Source organism: Microtus oregoni, unplaced genomic scaffold (genome assembly GCF_018167655.1).
Source record: "Microtus oregoni isolate MIOR12 unplaced genomic scaffold, Mior012 000028F_ref0000031, whole genome shotgun sequence".
Taxonomy (NCBI): Eukaryota; Metazoa; Chordata; class Mammalia; order Rodentia; family Cricetidae; genus Microtus; species Microtus oregoni.
The window spans coordinates 28,061,007-28,088,579 of NW_024543087.1; the positions used below are offsets into that span (position 1 = coordinate 28,061,007).

At 42.2% G+C, this 27,573-nt stretch overlaps 2 protein-coding genes across 6 annotated transcripts in view; one reads left to right on the forward strand and one right to left on the reverse strand.

The window, feature by feature from the left end:
• Trpc1 (transient receptor potential cation channel subfamily C member 1) overlaps positions 1–4,650 on the forward strand; it is a 53,862-nt gene extending 49,212 nt beyond the window's left edge. For 3 of the 4 annotated variants that reach the window (XM_041677492.1, XM_041677494.1, XM_041677496.1), the window contains 3 exons: positions 388–589; positions 820–1,014; positions 2,786–3,638. In XM_041677492.1, the coding sequence (XP_041533426.1) occupies positions 388–589; positions 820–1,014; positions 2,786–3,013 (625 nt within the window). In that variant the 3' untranslated portion in view covers positions 3,014–3,638. Of the gene's footprint in view, positions 1–387; positions 590–819; positions 1,015–2,785; positions 3,639–3,957 lie in introns of those variants that run through there. The other variant, XM_041677495.1, reaches the window with a different exon arrangement.
• A 7,252-nt stretch (positions 4,651–11,902) lies between these two features.
• The window catches only part of Pcolce2 (procollagen C-endopeptidase enhancer 2), a 46,021-nt gene continuing 30,350 nt past the window's right edge, over positions 11,903–27,573 (reverse strand). For both annotated transcript variants that reach the window (XM_041676721.1, XM_041676722.1), the window contains 6 exons: positions 26,806–26,930; positions 23,286–23,422; positions 20,218–20,372; positions 14,457–14,540; positions 12,623–12,790; positions 11,903–12,464 (listed from right to left, as the gene is read on the reverse strand). In XM_041676721.1, the coding sequence (XP_041532655.1) occupies positions 12,334–12,464; positions 12,623–12,790; positions 14,457–14,540; positions 20,218–20,372; positions 23,286–23,422; positions 26,806–26,930 (800 nt within the window). In that variant the 3' untranslated portion in view covers positions 11,903–12,333. The remainder of the gene's footprint in view (positions 12,465–12,622; positions 12,791–14,456; positions 14,541–20,217; positions 20,373–23,285; positions 23,423–26,805; positions 26,931–27,573) is intronic.

A 27,573-nucleotide genomic window follows, 5' to 3' on the forward strand; every position in this document is an offset into this window, starting at 1 on the left:
GTGTTTTCTCATTTAAAATAAGACTGTAGGGGCTGGAAAGATGACTCAGTGGTTAAGAGCACCTACTGTTGTTGCAGAGGACCTGGGTTTCTACCTGATGGTTCACAACTATAACTTCAGTTCCAGGGGATCTGGTGTCTCTTCTGCCCTCTGTAACATCATGCATACATGTGATGCACATATATGCACTCAGGCACACACACATAAAACAGAAATAACATTTAAAAATGACTATATGTACTGTGAAAGTAAAAATAACACAACAAAATTATTTTATAATGCATTATGCAAAATTATTAATGGTTCATATGTATAATTTTGATATAAATGCATTATCTGTTCTTGCTAATTAATTCCTTTTTAAACAGACTATATTTGCCCTTTCAGGTTCATTGGCACCTGCTTTGCTTTGTTCTGGTACATTTTCTCCTTAGCACATGTGGCCATCTTTGTCACAAGGTTTAGCTATGGAGAAGAACTGCAGTCTTTTGTTGGAGCTGTGATTGTTGGAACTTACAATGTCGTGGTTGTGATCGTGCTTACGAAGCTGCTGGTAGCCATGCTTCATAAGAGCTTTCAGTTGATAGCAGTAAGTGCTCTCTCCAAATCACATGAAATGCATGAAATGAAATCACTGAAGATTATAGAATTACGGAATTAAATATAGACTTTAAAATTGCACATCTTTGGCCAATTTTTAATCTGTAAGGTGTGGTGACATTTAGACAGTTTTAATCAATATTTTCTCCAACCTGTCCATATGCGCTCATGTTTGTGTTTGTGTTCTTTTTTTAATCCTGCTTTTTCCTTGCCTCATAGAATCATGAGGATAAAGAATGGAAGTTTGCTCGAGCAAAGCTATGGCTTAGCTACTTTGATGACAAATGTACACTGCCCCCACCTTTCAACATTATTCCTTCACCAAAGACTATCTGCTATATGATCAGTAGCCTCAGTAAGTGGGTTTGCTCTCACACATCGAAAGGCAAGGTCAAGCGGCAAAACAGTTTAAAGGTGAGAAATTAGAAGCTTGAATTGCACCACAGTTTTACAATTGCTAATTTCACTTTTATTTTTTTCTTTGTTTTATTTTTTTGAGATGTAGTCTTACTGACTATATAGCCATGGGTGACATGGAACTTGCTATGTAAACCAGGCTGGCTTCAGATTTGCAGCAATCCTCCTGTCTGCCCACCATAGGCTGGGATGATGGGTATGTGCCACCATGCCCAGTTCAGGTGTTTGTTACAGGATACTTCATCACACTGTGACCCTGAGAGATTGCCTTATTTACTGGAAAAACCTGTTTCTAACTGTGGTATGGCTCAGACCTGGCACAAACCTTTAATCCAAGAGCATTCTGTTTAAATATTGTAAACAGGATTTAATATTTAACTATAGATCAGGAGGCTGAGCAAGTAGCCAGTTGACAGAAAGTGAAAATAGGATTATTAAGAAAAGACTATAGAGAGTAAGAGGGAGTCAGGAGGATAGATAGGGAGACACACAGAGAGTAGAAGGGAGGAACATCCAGTTAGAGAAATCTTGTTTGAGACAGAGGAGGAGAAGGTGGGAAGCCTCTGGGCTGTCAGCTGAGAAGGAAGGAAGGTCGTTTGAGTACTTTCTCTGCCTCTCTGAGCTAGCAGGTTTTCCACCTCAGCATCTGGCTCCTGAGTCTTCTTTCTTTGGTAAAATCAAACAATTGATATTTTGTTAAAAAAACAACTAAAACACAAATATGAAAGTTTGATAAGGGTCATCCTCACGTATTTTCCACTGTATCTCTAATGAATGCTGTATCTAATATAAAGATTCAATAAATAATTGAGAATAAGAAATAAAACTAAGGAATTTTGGATTGGTTTGGTTCTTTTCTTAGTTTTCAAATTTCCCTAACACATGAACTCTTATCCCATAGTATTTCACTATAGATTTAAAGAATAACTATTAGTTCATACCATTTTTAGGTCTTGAAAGTTACTCGGTGTATTTCTTATTTAGTACATGCTGCTTGTAAACCAAGGATTGTTAAGTTTCCTAAAGGACCAGAGAGTAAATATTTTACACTTTGTAAATCAAGCAAAACAAAACACCATCTAAGAAGTTATGTAAAATAAATTTTTTCCAAAAAACTTAAAGATGAAATAAAAATATAACAGCTAAGTAGCAGTCACTGTAAGAAGTTACTAGGGAAAACAGATTTCTCTGTGGTAGGGCTAAAATTTTGCTTAATTCAAATTAAAAATTGAGTTGTCCATTATAAAATTGATTGCAGAATTCATCTTTAAACTCATTCTTGACTCACAAGGAAAGAAAGACAGGAAGTGGGCTGTTGACTTAAGTGGTAGTTTGTGAATCTGTTGTAGACTGTTGACTTAGGTGGTAGTTTGTGAGTCTCTGTTGTAGACTGAGCATTACTGAGACTAAATTCTTTTCAATGAAATTGGACTAAAGGAGAGTGAATGGGGCCAGTACATAGGCTATATTGTTTTAAGCGTGTACTGATTATGATTTTTACCAAAGTAAACTGTCCTCTAAATGTGTTGAAAATGTGTATCTGTGAATATATTTAAAGTTTACCTCATTTAAATATTGTCTCTGGGGCTGGAGAATGGCTTGATTGTAGACATTTGCCTAGCATGTGTGTAGCCCTGAACTCACTCCTCAGTTCTGCAAATACATATGTATATATGAATGTGTATACATATTTTCTTACATATAAATGAATGTACTTACACACACTTTGTTATGCAGTCATTGTACCATGTGATTACTTGTTTTGAAGGAGTGGAGAAACTTGAAGCAAAAGAGAGACGAGAACTACCAGAAAGTGATGTGCTGCCTAGTGCATCGTTACCTGACATCTATGCGACAGAAGATGCAGAGCACAGACCAGGCCACTGTGGAGAATCTCAATGAACTGCGCCAAGATCTGTCAAAATTCCGAAATGAAATAAGGGATTTGCTTGGCTTTCGGACTTCTAAATATGCTATGTTTTATCCAAGAAATTAATCATTTTCTAATAACAAATCTGAAAGACTGTATTTGCATACCTTACAACTAAACTAATAAGATATATATGGACCTAAACAATTACACAAAAGCCATTCTTTAAATATTTATAGCATAAATATATGTCATGTAAAATATGTATATAGTTAGTTTTTTAAAACCTGTCTATGGCTTTTTGTAGAAGCAAAACACAATAAGTAAATGGTTTTGTTAGCATGCTATTGGATTTTCTTAGTTTGTCAGTGCTTAAAATTTGTAATGTTTGAGGGGCAGCTATCAGTGTACATATTGCCCACTCCCTTTTATAAAATGAATATCAGCAAATGCAGCTACCTTAAGAGACACTTGAAATGTAGAGTTCACAATGTTGAAAATCTCCTGTTTTAGGAATTCACACAGTATTTATTGTTTAAGAGTATAGTTTTGTCTAAAATACCACATTTTTTTCTTTCGCTATAATCTTAAGCAACAAAGAAAAGTCTCTAATGAATATCTGAATTTAAGTCAGGCATGGTGGCACACACCTTTAATCCCAGCACTCAGGAGGCAGAAACAGGCAGATCTTGGAGTTCAAGGCCAGCTTGGTCTACAGAGTAAGTTCTGGGACAACTGGGACTATACAGAAAAATCCTGTCTCAAAAAACAAACAAAAAATTAATTTATTTAGTTCAATCTAAATTCACCTTGTTTTTATTGTTTTGTTGTATTTTACTTTTACATGGTTACCATAATTTTATATTTTTAATTTTGTTTCTTTACTTAATATTTTATACATAGTTCTCTGTATTGAGATAGTTCATATATTTAAATATTTATAGAATTCTGTGATTTTTGAAAAAGAGTAGACATCTTTTAGCCATAGAATATTTGTTCATATTTATGCATTTGCAAAGTTACTTCTCTAGGCATTTGGTTAGTTTTAACTTTTCCTTCAAACTTTTCAGGCTTGAGTAAGTTACAAAGTATAAGCTGCTTGTCTTCATGTGTGGTCACAATGGGCAGGACTGGAGAGCATCTTGAAAAAAGCTGCTTCAAGTTCAGATGAAGGTTCTTGAGCTCTCTTCCGAAGTGTTGACCACAGATTTAACACAGCTTTTAGAAAAGTGACTTCATGCTTGCTGCTTGAGCTGTAAAGTATTGTTTTTTCAATTTGAAAATAAAAAGTGTATCTGACCTCTTTTCGGTGTTCATATGAGAGTATGGCTGAAGGGTCTCCCCAGCTGTTGCACAGACACTCCTGCAGCATGGCCAGTGAGGAATGCGCCTTTGTTTTCTTAGCTGAGTGTCAGCTGGTGTTGAGGGTGCACAGGGTGCATGCAGCCCTTGGCCTACCCAGAGGGGTGTCTGAGTAATCTAGTGTTCGGTTTCATGTTGCTTTACATGTTTTTGATGTTCAAGTTTAAGTGTTCCCTCTTTGGGGCAAATTCTTATAAAAATGTTTATTGTAAAATTATATATTTTGTCTACAATGGAATTATGCACTTCCCTATTGGGATTTTATATCAGGATTTTTAGTCATTCTAAAAAATACCTAATTATTAAAAAAATTTATAGAGTGCCTACTGTGTGCATGAATTACTGATGAGGTATATTTTGAATGACAGCATATTGTGAGAAAAAAGGTGAATAAAATTTGACATTAGATTATAAATTGATAGAGCATTAGCATTTTACTTATTATTGCTTGCTTTTTATTTTTTAGTTACTTTATTTTAAATATGTGAATATTTTGCCTGTGTGTGTATATTTGTTTACCATGCATGTGCTTGGTATTTACAGAAACCAGAAGAAGGTGTTGGATCCCTTATAATTAGAGTAACAGACATTTGTGAATTGCCGTGTGGCTGCTGGGAACTGAACTTAGGTCCTTTGGAAGAATGGCCAGTGCTCTTAACCACTGAGCCATCTCTCTAACCTCTCATCTGCTTTTTAAGTTTGAGATACAGGGATAGCAAGACAGCTCAGTGGGGAAAGATGCTTACCTGATGACCCGAGTTCAACCCCCGCCACCCACGTAGAGGAGAGGCTCCCACAAGTTGTCTCCTTACATCCACATGCGTCTGTGTCACACAGCATCCACACTCATACATACACATAAGAAAAATTTTAATTGAGATATAATTCATATACATCTATAAAATTTAGTACTTTTTAAACGTATGGCCACAAAGGTCTAAAATGCAAAATACCAATATCAGACAATTAGTAACACTTCCCACTTCCATAGCTATTACACTTAACTGTTAGCTTCTTAGCCCTTTCCTAGTATAGCATATTTTAAATTAATATATCCACATCACAAAGATGTGCATGTGATCATTCAAGAGAACTTTCTTCATTGTCTCTGAAAGCCTCTCAACTAGTGAATGGGTAACTAAATTGTATGTTTACATAGTATAAATCTAGGATTAAAAGAATGTGTCCACGTTCAGGCAGAGTTACAAGCATGTCGGTCGTGTGTGCACGCACACATATTTGCCTATCTGGGCTGACATTGCAGTTGTTAAATTGCTGGCCAGGTTCTGTTGTCTTTGTGTCCTGTGTTGAAGACCCTGAGGTAGCAGCTCAGAAGGAAAGGCAGACATAAAGAGAGCAAAGACACGCTGGCACCCATGAAGATGCCTGCAGCCGCATGCTGTCATGTCCTGTGGCAGTGCCCTGGCCTTTGGTCACTTGCCTTTGGAAGTGTGTTGATAACATGTATCAGGAATCATAGATGCTGAAGCAAAGAAAGGTGCTGCTGCCTCACATCATGGAGATGAATGAGTCCGCACACCATGTGAATTAGAAAAGTCCTGGCAGAAAGAACAAAAGAACTGCTGTGTCACTCCTAGGGGAATTCTGGAAAAGGAAATTAGTCCTCGGCAAGTTAACACATAAAGCCACCACAAATAGACTCGGGATAATTGGAATACATGGCTGAATCTTAAGAAGTGAAAAAAGCTACTTGAAAAGACTGTAGACAGCACACTCCACCATGTAGCATCAGACAAGAGAAAACGTTAGAAACTGACATCAAATCAGTGGCTCACAGGAGCTGCGAAAGAAAATCGACGGCACAACTCAGAAAAGTACACTTTTATTTAAATGGTGAATTCTAAGCTTTACCTGGTGGCACAGACCTATTATCCTAATGTTCAGGATGATGAGGCAGGAGGATCTTAGGGTTCTAAGCCAGCCTTGACAGCAGAGCGTGCAGCAGACTAGCCACAAGAACATGGTGAGCCCCTGCTTTGCAGTGCCAATTTTAGTGTGTTAGGATTATCCTTGTGTCAACCTGATGAAAAATAAATAGTGCTGTAGTGGATGAAAAGAGTTAAGAAAACAACAAAATCTTACAATTGGCTTCTGCAGGAGAACTAATCTGCTGTAGAGCAGGAAAGACTTGCTATTTGGATCCAGCGGCACGGCGGCAAGGAACACAGAGATAATCGCCACATGCGCAGTACTGGTCAAAACGAATTTTACTGTTAGGTGCTCTGCCTCTTCACACAAACTGGAACGGTCAGTTTCTAAACAAAAACCAAGGTGACATTCTGATTGGAATTACATCAAATCTAGACTAACTTGGAAAGAATTTGCATTTTAGCAGTCTTTCAGTCCACACATCTGTGTGTGTATTCAGGTCTTCTTAGCGGTATTTAGTGATTTCTAGCACTAGAATCCAGTGGGATTGCATTTTGATAAACACAAAGATCTATTGTTCATGTATTTGGGGAATTGTGTCCCTGTGGGGAGCACTAAGCAGGGCCTCCTGTCCTACAGTTCCAATGACAGACCCATTTGGCTCCTTCGGGTTCACCTTGGGAAAACTGAGTTTATTAGGCTTACTGACAACAATGGATGGGGTTACAGGCAGGAACATGAATGACCTCAAAGCTGGAAACTCTGCACTAAACATGGATGATGACTTCCCTATGATTGCATAGATGGAGCCCTTCTCCCTAGTCTTCCCAGCCTGTGTACTCTAGCCCTTCCCAGAGACCCTGAGGCCAAGTGCTGTTAGGGCAGAATTGCAGAAATCTGATTAGGAGTGGCTGGACCCTCAGATGAGAGTGACCCTCTCCAGTTCCTCCTATGAGGGAATGTCACCAGTCAACAAACCCAGTGTCTGCAACATTGCTGCTCCCATGAAGATCTGTATCTTGATCATAATTAGTAATTGGTTCAAATTTCTCTCAGATTACTATTATTCCTAAAAGTAGAGGCTGTAATTATTGATCATTAGAAGACACCTATAACCAATTGCTAATCATTGTTAGTCTGATAAAAAGGTAAATCTGGAAATGTTTTTATCTCATCTCTAATGGAGCTTCTGTTCTCTTTGTATACTTTAAAATCATCATTTTTAGGAGACATGGTTTCCAATGCATATTAAATTATAGGAACACAGGAAGTAAAACAGCAGGCTTATTTATAAGGATGTAAACATACTTTTATAAAAAGTGTCCTAGGCAATCAAAATTATGGACAAGCTCCATTCTCTTCATCCTGCAATTAGCAAACAATTCATTCTCTGCCTTCCTCCATCAGGAGTGTTATTTAAGGGGCCCATGAAATGGCTCAGCAGGCAAAAGCACTTGCTGACTGTTGACTTGAGTCAGATTCCAGAATCCACATAAAAGCTGGACCCAGCCACAGTGGTATGTGTCTGTAATCCCAGCATTCTTATGGTAAAATGGGAGAGACAGGGGACTTCCCCCAGAAGCTCACCCAGAATGGTTAGAGAAGAGGGACCCTGCTTCATCAACATTTCTTTCCTGTGCTGGGCTCTGCAAGCTACAATGACCATCTGCCAGGCAAGATCTAACAATGGCAAGACTACGGGAGGAACCTTGGTCACCAGCTGCAATGGGCAGTGATTAATGCAGAGATGCAGTACTGTTTAAAGTGCTGAGTGTAAGCAACTGCATGCTCATCCATAAATGCAACATTATCAGTTCCCAGCCCCCCACATACTCAGAGAATATTGTGGAAAGAAGGGCAGAAAGAATGTAAGATCCTAAGGATGGGGAAATGTTCTGGAAATGCTGTCCTCTGAACATGACATGGCTGTTCACTGATAAGTGAACTCAAAGCAGCTGTGGGAGCCTACATGAGGACCTGCGTAAGATCAAGACAGCATGGAGTGGGAATGGCTCATGGGGGTCCCACCCGACCTGAGGAACTACTGGACTGATGGCAGCTGGGGCTTGAAGCTCCCCCTACACCAGTGGGTGGTCCCACGACTGTGCATATAAGCAGCACCAAGCAGACTCACTGGGCTAAAAATACACACAAATTACAAAAGGAGGACATGAAGTTGGGAGGGAGGTGTGATGAGAATTTCCTGTTTGATGTGGATGTAAATAATACGGACACATTTCAAGACCATAAAGGATCTCAGAAAGGATTATCCTTGCTTGTCTCATTCTACACACACTGCAGTTCTTCTGGCCATACGCTGTGCATGGGAATCCAAGTAATCTCCCTTCTCATCTAGGAGGCTCTTCCTTGAATTATGTAACCATTGACATTATTTTTTTAGATGAGTCAGATATATAAAGCTTCATCTTGTAAATGATCCTAATAGGTTTTTATTCCTAAAATCTCTGTCTCCGAAATCTAATCAAGTCTCACTATCAGGATACCATAGACATCCTTCAAGCAAAAGACGTTATTTCTAGTTTATATTTAATCAAATGTTAGCCTTTTAAAGTTACTTTGCTTTTGAAAGGAAAAACAAACGACAGAGGAAAAAGATCAAGAATTTTAGTTATAGCATTAAAATGTCTCTGTAAATATTTCTGCACTGGATCTCAGGCAAAAGACATACAAGAGATCAATTTTTATGTCTGCTCCAGAGCTTCTCTGAATACAACAGTCTGACTAGAGCTCTGTATACCTGTGAATACATCCATGCAGACGCAGTCATAGCTTCCACCGACTAGGCATGGTGGCATGTGCATGCAGTCTCAGCACTGAGGAGGCTGAAGTCAAAGATCTGGAGTTTAAGTCCAACCTAAGCTACATAGCAAGTTGCAGGCCAGCCTGGGCTACATAGTCAGACCCAATGTTAAAACAGAGCAAGAGGATTTAAGTGTGAATGGTACTTAATTCAAAACTTTTAATGATAAAGTACAATATACTCAGTATTTTGTCCTGAAGTTAGAGCCTATTTTTATATTGAAGACAAACCTGTAAAACTCTTATTTTAAATTGCATTTTTAATTATTTAGTTTAGACCCATGTACACATGTGTGTTTGTGTATGATGGCATGCATACTGCAGTATGCATGTAGAGGCCAGAGGACAATTTGCAGGAGTCAGTTCTCTCTTTCCATTATGTGAGTTCTAGAAATCAGACTCTGTGGCTCATTTGGTGGTGTCCTTTCCTGCTGAGCCATCTCGCCAGCTCTCCCTTTAATGATAAAACAACTCCTTATTTACCCGCAAGTTTCTTTAGCAGAGTTTTTTGTTTGGACAACATATCATCTTTGTGTTACACTGACCTTATTCCTTCCTTTCCAATTGTTGCATCATACCTTCCATTTCTTCCCTCCCTCCACTGTCTAGATCCTCCAGTACAATTTCTAATAGAAATGGTCATTTTATACAAAAGTGTATAAAATAATCATTTGATCGTTAATTTTAAATGCTTTTAGTAGTTAGCCAAAGGGTTCCCTGTGACATTGATGACATTTTCTTCTATTCACAGGTTACTCAAGGTTTATTTCTGACATGAAAAAAAAATTGTGGAATCATATTGATCCTTTTCTGGGTTATTAACAGGAGCTGGGATTGCAGCTGCGCACCGCATGCCTGGTTTATGTTGGAGACCCCTGCCAAGGCTTTGTGCCAGTCAACCTCTTGACCAGTGGCACTACATCCCCAGTTGCTAGGCAACCCCTCGACCAGTGGCACTGCATTCCCAGTTTCATCTAATTTGTTACCTAGCAATTTGATAATGTGGCATGTCAACTCTGTTGCTAGGCAAATTTGCTTATGGTTAAAAGCCTAAGCTCTGATTGGCAAACTACATCTGGACTAGGAGGGCCCATAGCAAACTGGGAATATCTAGCGAAGAACCAGAGCCCTGGGCTTATCCAAGCATCTAAGGGCCTGGCATCTGTGAACCGTCTGGGAGCTGTGCCCCTTGCACTGTGGGATGGAACTTTCCGAAGATAAATCTTTTGACTTATTTTTGATACCCACCTGATGTGACTGCTGTCTCCTTGTACCTGACACATCATCTAGGAAAACCAAAGAAAGATAGCAAAGGACAGCTATGGAAACTTGTATTTTAGGATTTTATAGGTATTATGTAGAATCATATATATTATATACAATATAGGTAAACTATATATTATATATAAAATGATCTTGGTGTATATATCTCATCTGAGAAGAATGGTACCAAAAGAGACCCGTAGCGCTCTTAGGATTCTGAGTGTTCAGTTGCACCAAACTCTTAGTGCATTGGAGTATATCCACTGACTTTTCACCTGTTGAACGCATTCCTAGACTATGCCCTACTTGATCTCCATCTATTTGTTTGTTTGATGGATTTTGTTTGGTAAGGTTTGGTTTAGAGCTTTTGCACCTATGTTCCTAAATGAAATGAGACTGGATATTTCCCTGGCACCTACTGTCTGCTAAACTTTTAGAATTAAGGTTATTAACCTCGCAGAAAATGCCCCGTGTTCTCTCCTTGCATACACTCTGGGATAGCTTGTGTTAGGTGCACAGTTCTTGTCCCTTGGGTGCCTGATAAACTTTACAAACAAAGCTAATTGAGTTTGGAGTTTCTTTGGAGGACAATCTATCTTAAAATACTTATTGGATGTCTTTTTCTACTTAAGTCTGTGTTGCTAGGCACCCCTCCCCGCATCCCAGGAATTACATTTCTCCTCACTTCGTACACGTTTTCCAACCTGTAGGCATAAAGAGCTCATAATGCCATCTAAGTATTATCACTTTGCTGGGAGAGAGAGAGAGAGGAAGTGAGGAAGTAAGTGTGTCAGTTTTACTATTTGGCCTCTCTTTCTTGGCTGAAGTGATGCTACTTGCTTCAGCCTTCATGGGTACTGACATTACAGGTGAGCACCACTGTGCCCAGAACTCTTAATACCACTAAATCTATAATACCTGAGAAAAGGTCCCCTTTTATTTATAAAATTGGTTTTACCTGGTTCTCTTTTCTAAAAACTTTATTTATCTTTATTTTATTTTACATGTATGGGTAATTTACGGCATGCACATCTATGCACCATATGCATGCAGTGCCCCCCAAAGACCAGAAGAGGGTGTCAGATTCCTTGGAATCTAGAGTTACAGATGGCTGGGGATTGAACCTGGGTCCTCTAGAAGAACAGCCAGTGCTTTTAGCCCCTGGGCCATCTCTCTAGCCCCTACTCTTTACTGTTTTTTATGTTTAATCTTTGCGGAGTTTTCTGAGCTATATTAGTTGTTTCAAAAGAACAACTTTCAGCTTTGTTATTTATAGCCACTTTTGACTCAATTTCTGTTCTAAGCATATTTCTCCTCTTGTTGCATGTGCTTGCATGTGTGCACACGTGTGCATGTGTGTGTGCCTTCATTTACTCTCCTCCTTATTTCTTTGAGGGTCTCTAACTGCACCTGGAGCTCACTGATTCAGCTCTATGGTTCCGCCTGACTCAGTTTCCCCAGCCTCCCTATTTAGGAGTATTTCATTTCCAGTGCTGGGCTTACAATGTATTGGCAATGAACTATAATTGCATCAGAGTCTCATCCCTGGAATTCTTAGAGTGCCAGCTCTGAGCTGACACAGTGAGAACCTTATGTGTAAATAGCACCGTGAACCCTGTTAAACAGGAGTGGTACCACAGTTATACTTTCTGGGAGAACAAGTTTACTGGCTGCCTTGTAATCACTTAAAATATTTTTATTAAGCATTGATTTAAAAAATGCAAGAGAAAAAAATGTGACATCTCAGAGCAAATGCTTAAAGGTAACCAAATATCATTATAAATATTGCACTTTATAAAACCCTTCTTATATCTTCATACAACTCAATTCTAGAATATCTTTCTACAGAGACGTATATTACAAGCTGCCCATGTTTGCTGCTGTCCCCATCAGGCAGCCGGTGAGAGGGGTCTCAGAGAGCGGCTCCTCACAGCACAGGCTCGGAATTTCCACCAGCCACACTGGAGCGGGGCACACCCCCACCACATGAGGAGTAACTTAGCCCCATCTCTCAGAATGCTCAGTGTTAAACAGTACGGGCCTTTTCTATGCGGGGAGAAGAGATCTTTCAGAGGCGACAAACAAGTCCAGCTGAAGTGGCTGAGCTCAGGCTAACACTGCTTGTTCTTCAGGGCGTTCATGGGTTTCTGGTTCTTATTCTTAAACATCTTGACAAAGCTGTTTGGCATGATTTTGCCACGCCCATCTTCACCCACTTGTCCCATGATAATGTAATTCAGACCTAAAGAAAGAGAATATAAAAATAAATGTTTTTTTTTTCTTTATGTTCATGACTAAAGGCTTCCTTCCCCATCAGAAGTGGACAATGTGTTAACCTCAACTCCACTTTCCTACCCCAGCCGCTGCCTGGCTCAGAGAGGCTGTCTGCTCCGTCCTCACCTCTTCTGAGCAGCGGGCACTGCCTGCAGACCACAGTGAGCTTAACGCTCATGTTCTTGCCAGCCTGCTGAATGGCCAGGTTGCCCTCCCTGTAGATGCTGATGATTGAGACTGTGGCATGCAAACTCCCACCGCGGGTGACGGTTGTGATGACGGTGCCGGCTAACACTGTAGAGGAAAGCAGATGGTGAGGGCAAATCCAAAAAGAGCTGAAAATGATTTTCAACCTTTTACATTTCAGAAATGAGAATTTAATGTTAAAGAGTGCTCAAATTGGTGGCTAAAATGCAGGCTAGAAAAGGATTGTGGAGTCAGGCAGTGGTGGCGCACGCCTTTAATCCCAGCACTTGGGAGGCAAAGGCAGGCGGATCTCTGTGAGTTTGAGGCCAGCCTGGTCTACAAAGTGAGTTTCAGGACATCCAGGGCTGCTACACAGAGAAACTCTGTCTCAAAAAAACCAAAAGAAGAAGAAGAAAGAAGAAGAAGGAAGACGAAGAAATGGAGACCCTCTTAAAATATTCTAACATGTGGATAATTTTCACTTAATGGATAGAGTTATAACCCTCACTTATGAGTACATACCTGTTTATTTCCTTTAGAAAATCAAAGACGAGAACTGAGCTATAACTTAAAGAGTGAGCTGTGTGTTTGTACTAGCATTCCCTAATAGAACCAAAAACTGCCTGTGGGGAGGGATTCCATCCACAGCTGAGAACTCACTGACCAGATAATGTCTGGTCACTGTGCCATCTAAGTGAGTCATAGACAATAGGCTAAATCTAGATCTAGACACAGGTAACAATGCCGCAGGGCAGTGTGAGCCCCAGCGCAATGTAATACGCCAGGCTCCTAGAGTCCCAAGTCCTAACACACCTTCCTTTGCTCCTGGTAATGGAGGTCACTCGCAACGTCGTCTGTAGCCAAGGAAGATGGGGGGAGGGTTCCCCAAGAAACAGAGACGCAACTCCTCGCCCATCCCCCGAAGAAGACTAACCTGGGTGTGGTCGCAGATACACCTGGCAATATTTGCTTACATTTCTATGCAGCCGTTTGAACTCAGCACGAAAACTGCCGTACAAGACAACAGTACCCCTTCCCTACAAGACAGTCCCTGGGCACCAGGCCGTTGCCACTTAGGGCACTGAAAGTGAGCAGGAACTTTGGGAGGGGGGACACATTTGTTTCTGATAACCTATTTGAGTGCAGCATCTGTCTTTTCCCGATAAGATTAAATTTGGCATCTTTGGTTCTCAAGTGCTTTTCACGAAGATGCAAGTTCCTAATTGGGAAAAGTCCCTTAGAAACCCCAAGCGCCTGAGTTTCCCTCCTCGTTTACAAGTGCATCAAACGGACGGCAGATTTTCACATTTTCCCTTAGCACACTGGAACCCCGCGACTGAGATGATACTTGCACTTCTTTCTGAGAGAGGCCAGCTTTTGGATGTGAGTTTAATCATTTAGTGTAGTTAAGCTGAATGCCAGATGTGAGAAAATCATTCTCTGATGCATGAAAAAAAAAGTATGATGAAAAGACTGTACTGGCTTTTTCAAGAAGTCAACCAGAATACAGAATGGCAGGGTCATGTATAAGAGTCAACTTATTAAACTGATATGAGGAAAGGGGGCTCTGTTTCTAAAGCCTACTCTTCTCACCGTGAAGCCAAACAGTTCAAAGAGCACAGGTGGACACACTCTGGTAGACAGGGCTATGCTTCCGCGGGTAAATGATTGGTGTTGCCGAACCACCACCAGACAAGCCGAGGGAGTGCCTTGGAGATTAAGCACACAGTCTCAAGTTTCTCATTAGCGAGAAAGGCTGGTTTCTGTTTCTTACCAAAGTTGCTTGAACAATAATTGCTCTCCAGAGTCCCCATCCGTCTACACTTTTGCTGACACAGGGCCACAGTGGGTTTTAAACCTAATTCAAAGAAGAAATTCAAAGAACGGAGTCGTGAGATTCAGGAGAATGAATTGCACTGTAATTGGTGTTTATATTAGAATCTGGTCACCTGAAATCAGCATTCATGTCCCTGAGCCACCAACCCACCACTGCAATGAAATAATTATGAACCGTGCAGAGAAATTCTTCATGCTACCAACTACTGTTCTTTCTCACAGGAACTCAATACTCTCCACTGAATTTTAAACCTGAGATCAAAGATAATCCAAATTTAGCTTTGCTCTCTCTTTCCTTTGTATCAGCGGTCCTCAACCTTCCTAACGCTGCTACCCCTTAATACATATAGTTCCTCATGTTGTGGTGACCCCAACATTGCTACTTCATTGCTGTTTCATTGCTATTTCATAACTGTAACTTTTCTACTCTTATGAATCATAATGTAAATATTTTGGGAGGTAGAGTTTTGCCAAAGGGGTTGTGACCCACAGGTTGAGAACCAATGCTTTATATGAACCTCACTCTATGACAGAATTAACCTGTGTGCCCAGCTTAGGGAAAACAAACAAACAAACAAACAAACAAACAAAAATAAACCAAGAAAGCAGCATGACCAATCTGAACTGATAGAACACAGGTTAATTCTTCACAAGAGGAATTCTACGGCGTTTTCATGCGGGCAAGAGGTACTTTCTTGGTGTAAATACACAAATAGTTCTTATTTAAAATATGCAGCGATCTAGATGCCATTGTTCAGGAGCTTAGGAAAGCAACTTCCATGTAAAGTGTTAGGCTTCATGCCAGGAATCACTGAGTATTAATTTTGAACGCAGTATTGGCTGTAAGGGTCTCAAGGGCTGAGACGTAACACAGTTACTGGACTCATCCATCAAGAGGCACAAGTTACAGGTAAAATTAGACCCAACCACAGTGGCTCTCAGTTGGCAGTGACTCTGTTTTGCCGGCGACATCTGATGAGCATAGGCAACATTCGCCATAACTAGTGAGGCAAAAGTGCATCTAGTTCACAGCTTAAACTGTCGCCCTTACACAAACTGAGACCCATCTGGGAAAGGACAACCTTATCTGAGAAAACGCCTCCATAACACTGACATGCAGACAAATCTCTAGGGCATTTTCTTGACTAACGATCACACACTGTGGGCGGTGCCATCCCTGGGGCTGGTGGTCCCCGGTTGTATGAGAAAGCAGGCTAAGCAAGTTTCAAGGAGCAAGCCAGTAAGCAGCTCTCCTCCATGGCCTCTGTACCAGTTCTTGCCTTGACTTCCTGGATGGTGAGCTACAGCTGTATGATGAAGTAAATAGACTTTGGTCATGGTATTTTATCACAGCAACAAAAACCCTAGCTAAGACTGCATTGCAGCTCATATGGGGTTCTGTAATTGACTGTGGGGGGGTCACGAAGAGTTTGTCAATGTTCAATGGTTCCTGAATGTACAGTGGCCAAAAACTAATTCAATTATATTATATTATGATACATATTGAATTATAATAATTCAAATATATATATATATATATATATATATATATATATATATGAGGTGTTTGTGGCAGTGTTGGCCTGAGGTGCACTGGGAACTGCAGCTTTGGGTCCGAACTCAATGCTTCTTTCAGCCGAGAGTCAGGCCCCATCACCCTGGTCAACACTGCCTGAAACACCTCAGTTCAGATTCCAGGGGGCAGAATCAACTGCATTGAGTGACCATCACATTTTTTACTGTATTTGCAAAGTTTCCTGTCCTTACTAAAACACAGAAATTAGTTTATCCAAGGGAGTCTCACTGGGGAAACGAACGGCTCTCAAGGGTAAGGCTACATGCCCGTCTGTGGACGCCAACAGAAAACACACTCAACAGCATCTGTGGCGGTTGTCTCATAATGTTAAAGCAAAGCATATTTTTAGCTTTATAGATCTTTTGTGTATATACTATGGCTTTTGTTTTTTATGGTTTTGGTTTTTTTTTATGGGATTCTTGTGTGTGTGAATGTGTGTCTCTGAATCTCTATGTATTTCTTCAGGTGTTTTAGGCAGGCAAAGTAACACAGCTTCACAGAGTTAAATATAATGTAAAAGAATGCAGCACATCTTTGCATCATTAAATAAATGTTCCACAGCATGAACGAATGCAACACATCCTGAACTAAATATTTCACAACAGCCTACCTCATCTTCTGGTCTTTATTTCAATTCCTGCACTCAGGAACTTTGGCCCTGGCTCTCAGCCTTTCTCCCTATGCATTCTTACACCATCTCCAAGGGGTCCATCCTCTTCATGGACGAACCCTCAGGGGTCCACCATTTTTGGGTGGTTCTAGTTTCAGCCTCCTTAGGGACTATCCTCTGGTCCATTTACCACTCAAACCCAGGCTCACAAGTCCTCAAGTAAAATCATGTATTGCCGATCTCTTAATCAGCATATTTAGACATCCTAATACCCTGGGTAGCCCCCTCTCTTTCAGGCTCATTTATTTAATCTAATGGCTACCCCATCCCAACATCGGAGGGTCAGTGATTTGAGCTCCCACGTGGTCCCTAGCCAATCAATGCTCGCTCGCTTTTACTTGCTTAGTTATACCAATTGGTTTCTACAGTCTCTCAGCCAACTGTTTTCTTTACAGTCATTTAAACTGTCCTGTTCCCTCTCTCTTTCAACCCCCAGAAGTTCTGCAGGAGAATGCTCTTTTTGGTGCCTACATTCAAGTCAACTGAGTTCACAGACGTGCACCAGAAAGAGACAGGCTCCTGGTAAATCGGCTGACGGGCCCACTTCCACGGCTGTTTTCAGATTTCCATTCTCCCAGCTGCTACTGCTGCCTCTTGCCTCCTCCTCCTCAGCAGGTGACCCTGCCTGTGTTCCGAGGGAACAGAAGTCACAGCAGAAAATGTCAACCTTTGATCCTTCTGTCCCCTTCTGTCCCCTCTGTCACTGTATCACACTGGCATTAATGTGCTCGCCTCTCAGTGCCCTTCTCTTTCCTTTAAGGACCAAATGTGTGCTATGAGTTGCTGGAACTTTCTGTTTCTTCACTTTGATCCACATGCTCCCTGCCCCACCCTGGCTGCTTTCTGCCTGTGTTGCAACCACTTATTTAAAATCCCTGGTCACAGAGTAAACACAAACACCTCAGCCCTTCCAGTTTGTCTCATCAACAGGAGAGTCACCGACCACCTCTGCCTAAGGCATCGTCTTCCAGGGCCTAAGCTGCGAGTGTCTTTCCTCCTCCTTGCTAAGTCAGAGTTCTTCAAAGTTCAGTTCTAGCCTCTTTCCTCCCTGTACCAGAATCTCTCCAAGGTAGATACTCCCCTCTTTTAAAGACTCCTTTACTTTCTTATGTATATGAATACTGTTACCCGAATGCATATATGTGCAGTAAATGCATGTCTGGTGCCCTTGGAGGTCAGAAGAGAGGATGAATTCCCTGGAACTGGAGTTAGGGATGGTTGTGAGCTACCCTGTGGGTTCTGAGAATCAAATCAGGCTCTCTGGAAGAACAGGTGTCTAAACTACTGAGCCATCTCCCTGGCCCTAGAAGTCCCATTGCATATTCATGACCTTGACTCTATATACACCTCCCTCTCTGGCCTGGTGGCCCAAATGTCTGCCTGAATGTCTCTCAGAGGCACTTCAAACCCTCATTTGTGAATCCTGCTTTCCAATCTGCTTCAGGGAACAGAAACCTCTCCCCTCAGTTGCACAAGCCAGGGACTTAGGAGATACTGTCCAGTTAGCTGCCAGGGCCTGTCACTGTCCTCCGCTCATCGCTGGTCTCTGTATTTGTGTCACAGCATAGTTTAGCCCAACAGTCAAAGAGCATGCTCATCATCTTGTTCCTTATAATTTATTCATTTCATTCATTCGTGATGTGGTCCATGCTAGGTTGGGAGATGCTGGTGACGAGGTAAAATAAAGGAAGGCAGAGGCGATCGTGAGAACGTCCGCTGATGCTCGGGATGAGCTTGGGCAAACAAGACTATAGGCTTGAAGCAGAGTGTGTGCTCAAGGCAAGCTGAGCCTGACAAGCTTTCATGAGACAGTTGGGAGCTCGCTGCAACCCACATTTGCTGTTTTAGAGAAAGTTCAAGTTGGAGCTAAAAGCCAGAAAGCTGCTGGCAGCGTGGGTCTGTCCAGAAAGTTCACTACACGAGGCGGCGCAGCCAGGCCACAAGCTGGCTGATTTGTGGAGTGCTCAGAGAAAGTAAAATCTGTCTAGATTCTCCATCTTTGCTCATTTTGTTAAACTTTAACTATTCGGATAAACTGAGACAGACAGAAAACTATAATATTCTATAATGGTAAAGTTTTCTGCATTTATGGTTTATTTTGATGCTAAAGAATCTTCAATTAAATCTTCAATTTAGGTTTTTAAAGCTCAGACTTAACAGGGGAAAAGCTGTAAAATCCTAGCCATACAAAAGCTGTTAACTTGTAAACTATTCATTTAGTACCAAGCTTTATTTAGCCTCCGGGGCACGCCTGTGTTCTATCAGAGGAGGGCAAAAAGCCTAGCTATTATCTCTCACTTTAATCCTGGCCCTAATTTGAGGTTTCTAATCTGAGTTCCTGAATTCCCACAGGGTGGAACAGTTAGTTAGGCCACAGAGACCAGATACCAGGCCCCACTGCCTTTGTAACTTCTTAGATCATGATCCACGACTGTCTGCAGCTTTTGTAATTAGTGAGCAGTTTCGCTTGATTTACTTCATTATACACACACACACACACACACACACACACACACACACATTATATGACATCTTCTAAGATGCAGAAAAAAATCCCCAAATCTTTAAACCGGCTGTTGTTAAAAACTGGCAGATATCAAGGCTCTAGAACATTAACCTAAAATAGAATTTTCTCTAATAAAAATGAAAATTGTAAGAAGATAGAAGGGAGAGGGAAGAAAAGGTGACCCAGGACCACAGTCATCAACTTATAAACAGGAGGAATGGTCTAGAATCCAACAGCACTGTAGTGTGACTACATAATTCATTGTATTATACACAGTAAAAACAGTAAGTTTAAAAACCTTCTATTTGTTACGGGAAGGTGTGTTTGCAGAGGTCAGAGGACGACTCTGTGGGATTCTCTTCTTCCACTTAGGTGGGTCCAGGGAGCAAAGTCAGGGTCCACCCTTGCACAGAGAGCACCTTTTCCTGCGGAACCTCCCCAGCCCTGTATTATATATTTTAAGAACTAGAAGAGATGGGCTCGGATTTGAGACAGCAAATATTTAAGGAGACAGAAATGATAGTTACTCTGGTTTGACCATTGTATATATGGATGGATCAAATTCTATATGTCACAAATATGTGCCAATTATGTTAAATTAAAGAAAACAATAAAGGGAAAATTTTTGCCATGTACCAGTAAGGGAACACTGGGCTTATAAAGAGAGTGTTTATATTATAATCAGCTTGCTTGCCTATAAGTCTTAGATGGTCATTGCTTTCGCCCATGGCTAATGCAAGCCACTAACTAGCTGGTGAGCATTCTTCCCTGCCTTTCTTTTATCTATGAAATTTCATTACCATCTCACCCAAGTTTTCATTTAGTTGTTTCTCTTTCTGGTACCTTCTTATTTTGCCTGAAAATAAGAAGAGTTTCTACTTCCAAAGACTTCTTTTTAGAGTAAGTACTAAAAGTATTAGAGCCAACTTGCAAACAGCAGAACTTACCTGGGGTCACGGGGAATGTGGTGGTGACAGGCATGGCTGTAGTTGTGGGAATTTTTTTGGGCCTGAATTTGTAATGACCAATAAATCCATCTGCTGTTAAACTCAAGTCTGATAGAAACTGAATGAGAAGTTCATTTCTCTCAGACACGATCGGCCTAGGAGGAAAACACATTTAAAGTTTACACAACACCTCTTTGAAAATGTCAAATCTTGTAGCTTTTTTTCTTTCTTTGTTGTTGTTTTTGTTTTTCTGAGACAGGGTTTCTCTGTGTAGTCCTGGCTATCCTAGAACTTGCTTTGTAGATGAGTCTGGCCTTGAACTCAGAGACCTTTGGGCCTCTTCCTCCCAAGTACTAGGACTAAAGGCATGAACCATCACACCTGGCTAAAACTTCTAACTTTCTATTCGTTTTTTGACAATAGACTAGCAACTTGCTGTAAATGTAAAATGTAAAACACTTGGAAAAAAATACAAGTCCTAACACTGGACTTCGTAAGGACCCTATTATCATCCTCTTTCTGTAGAATAGGTAGCTGAACCTAGAATTCAGTGATCTTCCCAAGGTCCAAGCACGCAGGAACCAGGATTTGAACCTAGGGCCCAGTGACTCTGGAAATAGTGGACGATGTTGGGACCAGAGTGAACACTGTTTCCCACAAGCCCCCGAGGCTTTGCCTGACTCGTGAGTCTGAACGGAGTCTGCCACTCACATGGGCTGCCGCTGCTGGAGAGCATGAGGGACAGAGCTGATGACTCAAAGGGCTCAAAGACACCACGCTTCATCTCTAAAGGGCGGTCTAACGCCTGCCGGCCATAATCCCCGCCAGGGCAATGCTGAGAGGAAAGAGAGCAGGTGACTCCTGACTGGCAGCCATAACGCCATGAGGAGCTCCAGCGTTAGGGATGTGATGGTTAGTTGGAACCACAGGGTTAGAGCTGAAGTAAGTCTCGAAGGCCCCTCGGGGGCTTGTGGGAAACAGTGTTCACTCTGGTCCCAACATCGTAGTGGTAATCGTGTGAGCACCAGTCTCGCTTCAGCCACTAATGTTTCCTAAACGATGGTGACACAGCCGTTTGCCAATTTTATTGAAAAACGAATTCATAAGTAGAAAGAGAGGAAACAAGTTATGTGATTGAGTCACTCAGTGATCTGAGGAAACTCCTTTTGCTCGGAGCAGGCAGATTCGTTCTAGAACAGACCAGAGGGAAGAACTGTGGACTGCCTCGTGTGACGCGAGTGTGGGACCAGCAGAAGCAGGCGTCCTAGGACCTCCGTCATTTCCCATCCCCAAAGCAGCTAGGACGGCAAAAAGAATCCTTCAGGGATTCAAGCTTTCAACAGAAACCTTTGAACTTGTTTATGAAAACCATGAATTAAGCTGGGTGGTGGTGGTGCACACTTTTAATCCCAGTGCTCAGGAGGCTGAGGCAGGCGGATCTCTGTGAGTTCGAGACCAGGCTGGTCTACAGAGTGAGTTCCAGGACAGTCAGGGCTACACAGAGAAACCCTGCCTGGAAAAACAAACAAGCAAGCAAACAAAAACAGAAAAGGAAAAAGGAAATATGAAATACATTTTTTAAACTTCCCTGTACATGATTCTCACCTACAATTACAAACAAGACACACTAATCTTGTTTAACTGATAAATTGCTACAAGCACTCCCTATAGAAAATAATGGAGTCCAGTCAGGCTGACCTACACAGGCAGGAGCCCATCTGGTGACCAGGCCCTGACTTTTCTTTGAACTAACTTGGAGATATTGTATCAGAAATTGATTTTTTTTCAAGGAAGAGTATTTTAGTAACAAAATTAGATTTTTGCTGTGGTGCTTTGTGGAAATATAACAGGACCACAGTGCACCGAGAACCCAGCGCTGCATCTACAAGCTGACGTTAGGAACCACTAGGAAGGGGAGACATGGGCCAAGAGGCTGAAAGCTTTTGACAAAGCCAGGAGTTTTATCTGACCGAGATCTGCTTGAGGCCTTGCTTCTCCTGCTGCTGGCCCATGGCTGGGCTGGGGACAGAGATGCCGTGTCCAGCAAATAGAGAAAATATATTCTTTTCATTCAAAATGGCTGCGGGGAGAAGAAAAAGCCACAGAAATCATTCAAGATATCTGAGTGGCAGATGTTTCTCCCCCTTTAAGGCGAGAAAGGAGTTTAACCCGGTCAGCGGTATCGGGATTCCGGACATCTCAAGAAGGAGGACTGAGGACTAAGAAATAAAGGGATAGCAAGAGGAATGAGTTAAAACTGGTCAGGAGCGCCACAGGGGCGGAAGACCCAGGCCAGCGAGTTTATTAGGATCACAGTTCCTTACATACCCCTCAAATGGGGAAGCAGAAAAAAAGGCATAAGATGAGACAGGAGAATTACGGGGAGCTCAGAATAGCTCAAGTTCCCCTTTAGGGAGGTACATTTCGGGACAGCAAACAAAGCGCTTCCCACCCCAGTGTCTGGAACATTTAACAGTGTACATACAGGGGTGGAGGTGGGGCAGGTCAAACGCCAGTTCCCAGACTCCCCCCTCTCCCCGCCCACCATGTCCCCCGCCCCCGTAGCGGGCCTTGCTTGGCATGACCAGGTGAGGGGCAAATGCCCGCATCCCATCATCAGAGCCACTGGGCAGTGTCCAGTCCAGGCTAGCCCCCAACACGAGTCAACCTGGTTTTTCTCCAGCATTCTGAGAGACACCAAGGAACAAGTGTTTCAGCGCTACACAGACCCTTCTAGAGAAACGAGCCTCTGGCTCTTTCTTTTCTCCTCAGAAGCTCCCTTTCTTCCTGATGCTTGAGCTCCCTTAGCAGGTCTGTGACACGGGTGGGGGTGTCTGCCCCTGGGGCACCGCCAGCCCTGACTCCATGTGTGCACGTGGCTGCTGGACCCCGTGTTTGGGTGCCCGGTCTTTGCTGCTGCTGGTGTACAGGGCTCCACTGTTAGGGGACCCAAGCCTTTGCCAGCAAACAACATGACGTTTTCCAGAAAAGAAAGGTAATTAGGGAACTTAGTAGGACCTAGGTTTAGAGTCCTCAAAATATTAGTACTACAGATAGGCGCTACTTACACGGGTGGGCTGTCACCACAGAACTTGCCAATTCTTTTAGCGTCGTTGACTTCCCCGCCATTAAACACGGCCACGTAGTCGTATCGGCAGTAATTATCTCGCTCCACATCGAACTTCTCAAACTTTAGCTCTATAAGCTTCAGGGAACGCACAGCATGAAAATGTCAGTAACCTGAAATTATGGTAACTCTATGGTATATATGGTCATAACTACATGGTAACGATATGGTTATCTGTCATGGCAACGATAAATAATAATAAGGTACATTTGAAAATTGCTAAGAGCATAGACTTTACACGTTGTCAAGGTGCGCAACCACAAGAGTAAGAACCATGCTGTATGAGGGATATGCTAATTAGTTTAATCACAATATTTCATAAGCTATGCACCGTCAAAGCATCACACTCTATATTGTAGGTATTTACAATGTTTATTTGCCAACTATGCCTCAATAAAGCTAGGGAGAAAAAGAATAAAAGGGGGGTTCCATCTGAAACCTGTGTGTGTGTTGGAGTGATAAAGGGACCTGTATACCAAATCCATTCTTCTCTGGAAAACAATGAACAGAAATCAAAAGTGTTGTCTAAGATCTGGGTGTGGCATGTGTGCACGGTGTGTATGGTCATGAGACGTGTAGATTTCTCCTTTTGAGAGGAGACAAACGTTCTGATCATATGGAAAGGAGTCAGCTTTGGGATGAAAGGTTCGGGGACCTGGAGGCCGCTGAAGCGTGATGCCTGCACTGCGCACACCCCAAATACAGTCACGTGGAGCTGACTGGAGCTGCTGAAGCGTGATGCCTGCACTGCGCACACCCCAAATACAGTCACGTGGAGCTGACTGGAGCTGCTGAAGCGTGATGCCTGCACTGCGCACACTCCAAGTACAGTCACGTGGAGCTGACTGGAGCGGCTGAAGAGTGAGGCCTGCACTGCGCACACTCTAAGCGCCGTCACGCGAAACGTGCTCGGATTTGAAGAGGGTGCACAGAAGAACTGATACACAAAGTGAGTTTTTAAACCCTTCCTTTTTTTCCTCTGGTACTAAGAATAGTGTCCTAAGTCATTCATGTGACTAAAACATTTTAATTTCATAAACCATCATTGTTCCCCTGCCACCCTTAACAAGCAGTTTTGCTGGAAAAACACATTTTCAGTAGAAAAATCTCCCTGGGTCACTAACACCCGTGGCGCTCAGCGGCTATCCAGTCTTGCTGGGCTCTGGGTAACCAGGGACCCTGTCTGCTAATTCATGGAGGATTATCCCACTAGATGAAGGGTATTCATTCCCAAGAAGATGCTTGCACATCAATCCGAGCAAAGGCAGCAAGAGCAACGGTGTTCCAGTTGGACACAGGCCAATTCTGATTGCATCATAACTGTCATACATGTGATATTTATTCACCTGCCTCTAAGAAGGCAGCCTCGATGGTGGGGGAGTCCTGCCTTAGTCATGCTAAAAATTGCTTTCAACTATGTTTCAAAATCTCCACTGGGGCCACTGACTTTTCACCAACGACTAATGAAATACTTTCCATCTAAAGACTGGCTGAACTTTCTTGCCCTAAAAATGAAAGAGCTTTTGGAGAGGCGATTAAAAGGGACTAAGAGGAGAGAGGGGAAAGCTGGGACTTCTCCAGAGGCATCTGAAGAACATTCCAGGGACTGCACAGAAATTCTGCAGGGTTTAAATTTCCTGCTGTTTTTCCTCTTTGGACAGAACTGCCTGCGGGTTCCAAATACCTCAATGCTAGTGAAAAATTCAGCTGAGTGATATCAAACAAACCCGCAATTCCCAATAATGGGGGAAGAACCACGAGAGAAGAGATGCGGCTGAAATTTGGGAGCTAATGATATTGACCTTATTTGGTCAGCTATATTAACAATGTCATAAATCAACACAATTTCAAGAATTACATAATGGTTTTAAGTATTTAAAAAATATACCTTTAAATATTACTATAAACTGTAATCCCTTCAACAGACATGTAGTTTTTCACTATTAACTAAAAGGCTCTATTTCTAGTTTTTTTTTTTTTTTTTTTGTGTGTGTGTGTGTTTTTTCGAGACAGGGTTTCTCTGTGGTTTTGGAGCCTGTCCTGGAACTAGCTCTTGTAGACCAGGCTGGTCTCGAACTCACAGAGATCCGCCTGCCTCTGCCTCCCGAGTGCTGGAATTAAAGGCGTGCGCCACCACCGCCCGGCTCTATTTCTAGTCTTTAAATGAAGACTGAGATTCGAGCTATGATCACACAGTGTGGATGTCTGCATTTGGATGTACATGGTGTTCACCCCCAGTGACTTTCATAGTGTGTTTGCCTGGATCATAACTGATGTTAGAAACAAACACGTGGCAAATATCATGGTGCTGTAGAGGTGGCTCGGTGTGGAAGAGCATTGGTTGTCTTTTCAGAGGACTGGGGTTCGATTCCCAGCACCCACATGGCCGTTCACAATCATCTGTAACCCCAGTTCCAGGGGATCTGATTCCCTCTTCTGGTCTCCACGGGCGTCAGGCACACACTTGGTGCACAGACATACATACAGATAAAATACTCATACACAGAAAATAAAAGTAACTCAATCAAATAATTTAGAAAGCAGTATTAGCATGCTCACCAGAGAGTGTTTAGACTAAAGTCAGTAATATGTGAAACAATAATAACTTTACAAATTTATTTTTAAAATTTCCTACAGTAAAGACCCATCTATTCCTGTATCAAATCCTGTCCTACAGTTGATATGTGGTGGTTCCTAGAAAGATCAGAAATTCATGCAATCACATATTAATAACCACTGAAACACTGGATTTCAGCGGACTGGTTTCGAGCAGTGGTCCTCGCTCTAGGATTGCTTATCAGATATCCTGCGTATCGGGCATTTCCATTACATTCCTTAACAATTATGAAGTAGCAATGAGAAAATTTTATGACTGGGGCTCACCCACAACACGAGGAAGGTCGCAGTGTTAGGAGGGTTGAGAACCACTGCTTTAGAGGAACAGATGTGGAATTTGCACACATTTTGTTTCAAACAACCCCGATCCTCAAAAGCTCACGTTCTATCACCATGGGGGTTCCTTGAAGGCTCTGGGGCTGCTGCCTGGCTTTGCTGGAGTGGGGCCTGCTCTGGACGAGGTGGGCTGACTGAGCAATGGGGAAGTTGCGGTGTGCGCATGCCTGAGGACCCTCCTCCCCCACACTGCTAGGTGCCGATGCTTGCGGCCTCTTGTGCTTCGCATCTGCCCCAGGGCTACACAGTCCTATGCGGAATTTGCTTACTATTTGTATTTTCAAAACTGTTTTGAAAGTTATAATTACATAATAGAAAAGTCAGAATCCATGGCTTTGCAAGTCAGAGAGTGCAAAGGGCAACTTTAGCCCGGATCTTCGTAAGGATAAGTACTGGTGTCCACCTGGGCTTTCCTCGCTTGCGTCTTTAACTCTCGAATCCCAGAGGCAGGGGTTCACACGGGGGCAGTTCACACATACTCACTTTCGCCACATTTTCTGGAGCCTCACCTGGTTCTTCGGGGCAACGATATGCCACACACAAGTAACTCCTATGGGGTAGTCTCGGTCTGGCCAGTTGGGGGTTTTAAAAGAGCCGGAAGGTTTCTCAAGGCGTCCTCCACAGTACCTGTCTCCTGAAGTTATTAAATATGAAGAACATACAAGTTTATACCCTAACATAGGTCACAGTCCGTACAATCACCCGGAGGTCAGCAATGAGAACATCAGGGGTATCACAGCACGTCAAGGCAATGGTAGGGGCTGCTCAGTTTTCTCTTTAAAAAGAAAACGATCACACAATCTGCTCTCCACATCCCATTTGTTAGTTTCTGAGATGGTCTAACATAGCCTAGGCCAGACATGAGTGCACTATGTAGCCGAGTCTGGCTTTGGTCCTTCTGCCTCCACCTCCTAGTGCTCTGATAACTGACACCTCATCCCTACAGCCAGTTCACTGAGTACTCTGTCATTGCCTGGCGTGTCACAAGGGAGGGAAGGCATGGGAACAGAACCACAGCTTTTCTGGTGTTTCCTCCTCTTTTTGAACAAAAAAATTCCCACTCATTCATAGTTGTAGACAGTGCAAGGAATCAGGTTCTAAGAATTCTCAAGGCAATTGTTCATGGGTTATTTATTAAAGTTCCATGGAAAAAAATTAAATTAGCTGTTATACACGATTTTCATTACTATTATCTAGTATTATATATACACACACATATACACACATATATAAAACTACTATAACATCTAGTAACACTTATAAATTGTAGAGGTCTT